Genomic DNA, 9,308 nt, shown 5'->3' with positions numbered 1-9,308 from the left:
TTGTATTGTTTTGTCACGTGCTCACCGCCGCACGCATGACATCATCAACAAACGACCGGAAACGTCATCTGCCGGTCATTCAGCAGCAGCAGCAGCAGATAAACACAATCAACAAACGGTTGTCGAAGTGTCTTTCAGAGGGTGTTGTTTTGTTTTTGTGTTTTTATCTTTAAAATTAGCAATATGATGCGGTATAGTCGACTAGTTGCTTCTATAAGTCGACAGAAATTGTCAGTCTGTCAGATTTCTCATAGGTAAGTTAAAAGAAGTGTGTTTTGAAGACAAATATTTGTGCTGATGCTGAGCCGAGAGGGCCTGGCCTGGAGCAGCTAGATCATCCAGGCCGGTGCGGTGGTTAGGCCTTGTGTGCTGACCCGGTTGCATTATGACCCGGTTACCTTGACTGGACCGAGGAAGAGGCTAGAATATCCCCCGGAAACCACCGGGTACAGTTCGGGTCACCTTCTCTAGCCATGGCCTAACCTAATTAAATTTAACAAATAATAATAATATTTTCCAAAAAAAAAAGGTTTTTAGACTAACTAACCTGCCTAGGCTAGTCTAGGCTTCTATTATGATTTGAGGATAATAATATTGTTGAGGAATTATTTTATTATTATATTATGCACGATTTCCACATTTTTTTAATGTGCAAGGATTTTCCCCTCTCAAGTTTTTAATTAAGCCTCTTCTAAGAATTTTACCTGCAGTTATATATCTATAAATATGATTATTGTTTTGTCACATGCTCACCGTATGATTATGTTTACATTAAAACAGGTTTTACATTATTTATTGGATTTATCAGTACATTCACTGTTTCAAATTGCACTACACAATTTAAATGAAGTTTTTTTTTATTGAAATTGAACGATCTTTCTGCAATTTTAAGTTGTGCAAACAAATGGCAAATAACAAAGGACAAAATGAATAATAATTTTACTATTTAGTATTATTAAAACCATAGAGAGTTGTAAAAGCAAACCTTCCCATTATCAATTAAATGCATAAATTTGCTGAAATATACAGATAAAGTTGTACCTGCTACAATACTGATTCGTTGATTACATTATTTGTTATCAATTGTTGCTTTGGTCTACCAGTATGTACACCTAGTAGTGGTAAAGGTATATAAATAATATATGCTGTGACCAGTATAAGTTGCTTAAGAAATACTGGTACAGTAATAGTAATACATTTTCCATAATTGCACACAAAAGTGTGGAGTGGAGCTGTAACTTGGTGGTTAACATGCCTGCCTTTCAATCCCTAGGTCTAGGGTTTAATCCTGACCTAGTTCCAGGGTTGTAACTCATGACTCTTTGAACTCCACTCTCTAAGCCTCAAATGAGAATTATACGCACAGTAAATTATAAAATAGTTTGTCCATCCTGTAATTGGCGAGTTTTTGCTCGCTGTTGGATGCGTATGAAATTTTTTTTAAATATAAAAATGTGTCTGTTATGTTATATTACCAACTAAAAAAAAATACTAAAAAAGAAAAGTAAAAAAAAACTAGATGCAACATTAAAAACAAAGTTACATAAGTTTGTGATTTTGTCAAATCACTTAAGAAATGTTATATTTACCTTGATACTGATAGTTTAAGGAATGTTTATTTATCTAATTTAATATCCAGTTGTAAGTACGGTATGTCCTAAATACTGTAGAAATATGAAACCATTCCTTCCTTATTATAAAAATATGCAAATTAAAACACACCTTGCCTTTCAATCCTAACGGTGTTACTACTACTAAGTCTATGTAATTTTTACTTCCTTAACATTTACATGGCTAAAATTAAATTCATATTTTTTTTTCCTTATTTAGGTCGTTATTGGCAAGTACCCAACAAAATCGTGGTAAGGCAACAGCTGCAGAAACAGAAACACAAGATGTAAAAACACAAAAGGTAAACAAGAAATATATTAAATCAAATAAAACTTGGCCCATCGTAATTTATTTGACCAATCATGACACAATGGGTTATCTGAACGGCGGTTGCTTGTGATTGGTAACTGACTTGTGTTGTGTCAAAAAGAAGCGGTAATTTCAACTTTAAAGACCCATTCCCTACAATTATTGACATTTTGTAAAAATAATGCATACTATTACTTTAAAAACTTCAAACCAGGTCATTCCTCGTCTTTAATTAATGTACGTTTTATGGTAAATTATGATAAAAAGAGAGAAACAATGCATTACTTAAGTAACTCGTGGTGGATACCCTCCCGTGGACAGTCTTTAGGCCTAGCCATCGAATGATTTTCATTTTTTGACACAAATTTTTAAATAATATTTAGTTGTTATACTCTATCTTTACAGGCATCCCGATCATTTGCCATGGGTTTGTTTTGTGGACAAATAAACCCAGAACAGGTTTTTCCTTTTCCAAACTGTAAGTATTTTTTAATAGATCTTTAAAAAAAACATTATATTTCACATGATATTGTTCATTGCATTTCATTAAAGTAAAGCTATGTCTACACTATCAAACTAGTTTGACAAAGTGTGATGTGCCCAAATATGGTAGTGATATACCCAAATATGGTATCATCATCATAATGTCCATATATGGGCACATCACATTTTTTGTCACATAAAGTTTGATTGCTTGTTGATAATTTGAAATTGTTCCTTTTCATAAAATCATTTTCATTTCACAGCATTGTCACCAGAACAAACAGAAGCGCTTGAAATGTATATAGATCCTGTAACTAAATTTTTTGAGGTAAATTTATTATTGAATAAAGTCAGGTTATTTCCTCATATTTTATCATTATCATTTTCTACTATAAATGGAAAGCCATAGAACCTCTGATAATGTAGTAATGTGTGTATGTATCATTTTTATCTCCATATTGATTTATCCAATCACCAAACAGACTCATTATATATTTTAGGAAGTAAACAATGCAGATAAGAATGACAGCATGGCAGCCATTGAGGATCACACATTTGAAGGTTTGAAAGAGATGGGAGCGTTTGGACTTCAGGTTTCAACAGAACACAATGGATTAGGGCTGAGTAACACACAGGTATGTATCCATTCAACTATGTCAAAGGTCAATTTGGTTGCCCGAGTGCCAAGCAAAGTATACCACGGTTGGTTTATGAATACAGGTTGCTTCACTCTTATTGATTGTGTCTCTACACAATACCACCACCATCTTTAATAACACCACTTGAAAGGCTATAATAATGTCAATATTGTTTAAGGCTATAAGGTTTGCATGGCGAATAAACATTAGTAGGTTAGGTTGTGTGTTTCCAAAAGAAAAGCTCTGTCTACACTATCAAACTAGTTTGACAAAAAAAAGTGTGATGTGCCCACATAATATGGTGGTGATATGACATCATCATGTCCATGGGCACATCACATTTTTTTTTGTCACATAAAGTTTGATAGTGTAGACAAAGCTTTACATATGGATTCAAAGTTTTTTTGTTGTTATGCTACAACCATCTTCATTGTGTTGTACCTACTACTTTATTAATAATGTTGTAATTCCTGTTTTATTAGTATGCTAGAATTGTTGAAATTGTGGGAGAGTATGACCTTGGCATTGGAATTGCTCTTGGAGCTCACCAGTCTATTGGCTTCAAAGGAATCCTGCTATTTGGTACCCCTGAGCAGAAGGCTAAGTACCTACCAAAGCTAGCAGTCGGAAAAAACCTGGCAGCATTCTGTCTCACAGAACCCTCAAGTGGATCAGATGCTAGTGTAAGTATGCTACAAGCCTACACACAAACTAGTGTGATGTCCTCAAAATGGTAGTGATATGACATCATTGTGTCCATATATGAGCACATCACATTTTTTTTTTGTCACATAAAGTTTGTAATCTCATACCTCTTTACTTTATGAGATCACATATCAAGTATAAAGAGAATTTTGCCAAACTGAATGTTTTGATTCTAATAAGAGAAAGCGTTTACATATTTTTGTTTTTGCACACATCTAAAAACACATGTCACAGGAATGTGATCTTCCCTAGTATTCAATATAGGGGATTGCTTTACAACAAATTTTAAATTAAAAATGTTCCTTTTTTTTAGTCTATTCGCTCAAAGGCTGTTCTTTCTAAAGACGGAAAACACTACATCCTCAATGGAAGTAAGATCTGGTAAGTTTATTGCTCATTATTATGCAAATTTATGTATCTATGCAACCAATCAGATTAAGACTAAACCTTATCAAAGAGTTGCAAAGTTAAAATCAGTCTGGAAAGAAAACAAGAAAGAAAAGTTCCCAACATATTGACTGGGTATTACACAAATAGAGTGAGGGATGAGTAATATTAAGCTCTGTCTACGCTATCAAACAAGCACCAAACATAAAATGTGTGATGTGCCGAAATATGGTAGTGATATGCTTAAATATGGTAGTGATATGCTTAAATATGGTAGTGATATGACTTCATCGTGTCCATACAGTATATGGGCACATTACATTTTTTTGTCACATAAAGTTTGATAGTGTCGACAGGGCTTTAGATACTGATTGACTGACTGGTTATGAAAATCTTTGTTATTGAATGTTACAGGATTAGTAATGGCGGAATTGCCGAAATCTTCACTGTGTTCGCACAGACACCAGTCACAGATGCTGATGGTAATACAACAGATAAGATTACTGCCTTTGTTGTTGAGAGGGGCTTTGGTGGTGTCTCAAGTGGTCCACCTGAAAATAAGATGGGTATTAAGTGCTCGAACACTGCCGAAGTCTACTTTGAGGACGTCAAAATTCCTGTTGAAAACATCCTTGGAGGTAAAACGTTTATTTCCCTTTGTTCTTTAAAAAAAATAGCCATTTTCATAATCCTAGAATGTCAAAGGTCACAAAATATTTATTACCCCTATTTTAGAGGTTGGAGGTGGTTTCAAAGTTGCGATGAATATTTTAAACAATGGACGTTTTGGAATGGGGGCTGCATTGTCCGGTACTATGAAAGGACTGATCAAGAAAGCTGTAAGTTTATATACTTTGACCTTTCAATGACCTATGACCCTATATGCACGTAACATTCTTTCTTTAAATCAGTGGCAAAATATGTATTTAATCACCATGTTTTAAAATATTCACACAAAAATCAAAATAATAATCTTCTTTAATTAATATTTGTAATTATTTTATATTATTTTTTTATTATGTGCTAATACTAAATATGCATTTAAAAACTATGTTATATAATAATATTCATACAAAATTATTATTCTGTTCTTAATAGTAAATAGTTTCTTTTCTTCAGCTAAATTCTTTATAATCTTTGCATGTTTGTTTGGTAGGTTTAAACAAAATTGTATCTATCTCTCATTTCACGCAACATTCTTTCACATTCATTAAGTTGAATTGAATCTATTAACAATCAACAGTTACATATTCAATATAACTCACCTTAATCGTTTTCTCAAATATGTATTTTGGTCTAAATTTAAAACCAAAACCATTTTGTATAAGCTTCATTATGACATATAAGTAACTGCAGCCTGCTGTGAATATAAATAAAAATAAATTACATTAATAAATATTAATATTATATTTATAAATAACTCATTTCATGCATAATCGCCTCTTTATTGACAAACTTTCAATTCCTTTCTATAATTATCATGCATCCCATTGATAACATAAAGACAATAATAAAACTTAAACCTCACTCTGCTTTCAACCCAGACTTAATGCTGTTTTGGTTTTAGTAGAGAACCAGGATTAAAATCCATAATATTTATCAACTACCATGAATGTTGTGAATAAAACCATGCTATGCAAAACCATCATATCAGCTTCAAATCATTAAAGTCTTGTCTACACTATCAAAAATGTGATGTGCCCATATAACAGTATGGACACGATGTCATATCACTACCATATTTAGGGATATCACTACCATATTTGGGCACATCACACTTTTTTTGTCAAACTAGTTTGACAGTGTAGACAGAGCTTAACTGTTACTGTTAACTTTGTTTATTTGATAGGTTGATCATGCAGCCAATAGAAAGCAGTTTGGGGATTACATCCACAAGTATGGTGTTATCCAGGAGAAGCTGGCCCGCATGGCAATGCAACAGTACGTCAGTGAGTGTATGGCATACATGCTATGTGCTAACATGGATGCTGGATCAACAGAGTTCCAGATCGAGGCAGCTATCAGTAAAATATATGCTTCTGTAAGTAAAATAATTATGTTATTGTACTGACTTGGTTATAAGCCCACTATGGCTTATTATAAGCCCACTTACAAATATGGGTTTCATACTAAATGATCCATGTCTTGGGTTGTAGTTCTTGACTGGGTGAGCTTATGCCCACATGAGAAAGCCATTATGCCATTAGGAAGCCTTTGCTGTGTATTTACCCCACCTCAAATTTGTAGTATTGTTTTGTATCACAGTTCTTGAGTACACTGTACATGTAATAAACAAATATGTCTTGTTTTGATTGTCAGGAAGCAGCTTGGTTTGTTGCAGATGAGGCTATTCAGATTTGTGGTGGAATGGGATACATGAGGGTAAGTTTACATGCAGAAACATATCAACACAAAATACTCAATCTTTATAATCAGTCTCATTTGAGGCTTAGCAAGTCACTGGAGTTAAGAGTTGCGAGTTACAACAAGGATGCTGAGCTCCGGAGATCAAAGGGTTTATCTGTGACTGCGACACGATCAGTTAACAGATACCATGTGCCATAGAGAATATGTACATAGTACAGTACTGTTGATATTTATCGCAGCCAGACATAAGATCAAAGGACTGTTACACGTTCCTATCCTGGCAAGGCGAGCTCAGTGTCCTGTTAAATTTCCTTGGTTACAACCATGACACTTGTCAGGATTGAACCCTGGACCTTGGGATTCATTGAAAGGCAAGCACATTAACCACCAAGCTACAGCTGCACTTCCAAACACTGCCAAAACCTCCCAACTCTTAAAACTATATTTTAGAAGTGAAAATAAGATTCTAGTTCTGTTCCCATCTCGATATTTACAATGAATCTACTTTATTTATTGCTATAGGACTGTGGTCTAGAGCGTGTGATGCGTGATTTGAGGATATTCCGTATCTTTGAAGGAACCAATGATATTTTGCGGTTATTCATTTCACTAACTGGTCTTCAGGTAAGTTGAATTAAATTCAGTTGAGTTCAATTTTTCCACCTATATGTATTCTACTCTGATATGTACATTCTTTTATGTGATTACATTTTTTCTTTCAGAATGCTGGCAAACATTTAAAAGAACTACAGAAGGCATTTAAGAACCCTGGAGGTAACTTTGGAACGATTATGGACATTGTCAACAAAAGAGCCAAAAGGTTAATTTTTTTTTACGATGACAATTAGACATTTATGATAAAATAATAATTTACAGAAAAACAATCACAAATTAAAAAAAAATTAAGATTGTTTATATCCAGTAAAAATAAGACTTTTTTTTTCCAGAATGGTTGGCGTTAGTTCAGCACCCTCACTTGACCAGTATGTTCACCCAACCATGAAGGACTCTGCCGGCAAAACTGCTAAAGCCATTGAAGACTTTGGCTTCTCAGTTGAAGATCTTCTGATAAAACATGGCAAGAAAATCGTTGACCAACAGTTCCTTCTCTGGCGGTTGGCAGAAGCAACAATCGATATCTATGGCATGGTTGCTACTCTTTCCAAGTAAGTATGATGCAGATAAATCTGAGACATTTATTTTGTCATTCTTAAGCTGAATACTGAATCGTTATCATCGTAAAATAACATAAATAAATAAATAATATAAAATATTAACACAGAATACACACACATTATTACACAATACTAGTAAAATGGGGCCAGGTGTTTGCTCTACTCTGTAACTCATGATTCCACGACCTCCAGATCACTAGACTGGGGTTCAAACCTCTAGACCACTGAGCTTGCGCTGACGGTTAGAATCGAGGCCCAGAACACTAGTTCTTTCTTCAGATAGACTTTGTAAACCAGCAGTTTCAGGTCGCAACCGCAGCTATGCTATAGTTGTTTCTCTCTTTATGTTTTTATAATATGCAACAACTGATTCTCTTTCTTAACCTGAAATAATGGTGACTTTAATCTTCATTACAGGTCTTCAAAGTCTCTAAGCGATGGAATCGAAGGAGCTGACTATGAAGCGAAGCTCTGCAAAGTGTTTGTAAACGAGGCTTCTACACGCATCACCAAAAACCTTGCCTACTTGAAGTCTTCTACAGAAAAAGAAAACATTGAATCATTAAAAGATGCGTCAAAGAGCGTTATTGAACGAGGCTCTGTTGTACAGCGCCATCCTGTTGGATTCTAAAAATTGAAATGGACTATCATTGAATATCAATAATATTGTGCAGTGTAATAATAATATGAATATAGACAATTGATAAAAAAAAGATATTTAGTAAATATTGAACTAACTGAATGTACTATCTGTTCTTTATCAGTTTCATATTTTTAGTTTATATTATTTTTATAAATCAAATTATTTTTAAGCTATTTATTGGACCTATGGCCTGAATCTTTCACATTTATTACGTTTTTGTTTCTTTATTTAATGTCAGTCTATACAGTAATACATTAGTTAACATAAAAGTAGAAATATACTATACTGTCAAATATTTACAGTATTCAATAATCTAAAGGTCATCCTATACTAAAGTGTTGACAGATTGCTAAAGTAATCTATTGACATAGTCTACTCATGTTGTTTACTCTGACAAGTGATCTTTGTACCTTTGATGTTCTTAACAGGAACTTACTAAAAATAGTTGCATGACCAGAATTGATAATTTATGGTATTTAGGATTCCATTATTTAAGCCTTGGTATGAATGAGCACTAATATTATTTAAAGAAAGTTAAGCATGGGGGCTATAGTAAAAGATTCACCGAACTACTAGTTTACACTAACAGACATTTGTTTACAAACTCTGTGTTTGCAAACGTTTGGAGAAGTGTATGATGCCAGTCTACACTAGCTACTATGTGGAAGCTGTCATGTTGTACCCCCCCCCCCCCCCCCCCCTTCCTGGATAACATGACTACCATGTCTCATTTAATTTGCTGAATTCACAACCTTCAGCAAGTTTATCACAACGGTACAATGCCAAAGTTTTACCAACTTTTCCAGTTTGTCTAGTAAACTACCGTTTGCTTTGTGTAGACTAGGTTAAGATTAGTTCCCACTAGGACGCAACTCAACGATATGGGCGCAACGCAAGTGAGTTGAACAAATCACAAGCGACAATTCCGATGATCCATCGCGCCGCCGTGATTGATCGAATTGCTTGCGTTGTGCCTACGTCGTCGCGTCC

At 34.3% G+C, this 9,308-nt stretch overlaps 1 protein-coding gene across 1 annotated transcript; it reads left to right on the top strand.

Annotated features, from left to right (window-relative positions):
* Nucleotides 1-95: 95 nt before the first annotated feature.
* On the top strand, nucleotides 96-8,971 carry LOC144841913 (very long-chain specific acyl-CoA dehydrogenase, mitochondrial-like). Its single transcript, XM_078698208.1, has 15 exons — nucleotides 96-254; nucleotides 1,831-1,912; nucleotides 2,326-2,398; nucleotides 2,667-2,731; nucleotides 2,904-3,038; nucleotides 3,524-3,724; nucleotides 4,060-4,127; nucleotides 4,548-4,771; nucleotides 4,869-4,972; nucleotides 5,983-6,174; nucleotides 6,453-6,515; nucleotides 7,023-7,124; nucleotides 7,223-7,320; nucleotides 7,448-7,666; nucleotides 8,093-8,971. The coding sequence occupies exons 1-15, from the start codon at nucleotides 184-186 to the stop codon at nucleotides 8,304-8,306; spliced, it is 1,911 nt and encodes a 636-aa protein (XP_078554334.1). The 5' UTR covers nucleotides 96-183; the 3' UTR covers nucleotides 8,307-8,971.
* The last annotated feature ends 337 nt before the right edge of the window (nucleotides 8,972-9,308 follow it).

The sequence above is a fragment of the Antedon bifida genome, chromosome 5, assembly GCF_963402885.1.
Source record: "Antedon bifida chromosome 5, ecAntBifi1.1, whole genome shotgun sequence".
NCBI lineage: Eukaryota > Metazoa > Echinodermata > Crinoidea > Comatulida > Antedonidae > Antedon > Antedon bifida.
Note: the sequence above shows the minus strand (reverse complement) of the source record. Positions and strands in the feature narration are given on the sequence as shown.

What these genes read in the sequence shown, in the direction of transcription:
- LOC144841913 (XM_078698208.1), top strand. Translation starts at nt 184, where the DNA reads ATGATGCGGTATAGTCGACTAGTTGCTTCTATAAGTCGACAGAAATTG. An exon ending in GTCTGTCAGATTTCTCATAG is followed by an intron (nt 255 to 1,830) that starts GTAAGTTAAAAG and finishes TTCCTTATTTAG; the next exon opens with GTCGTTATTGGCAAGTACCC. An exon ending in GTCAACAAAAGAGCCAAAAG is followed by an intron (nt 7,321 to 7,447) that starts GTTAATTTTTTT and finishes TTTTTTTTCCAG; the next exon opens with AATGGTTGGCGTTAGTTCAG.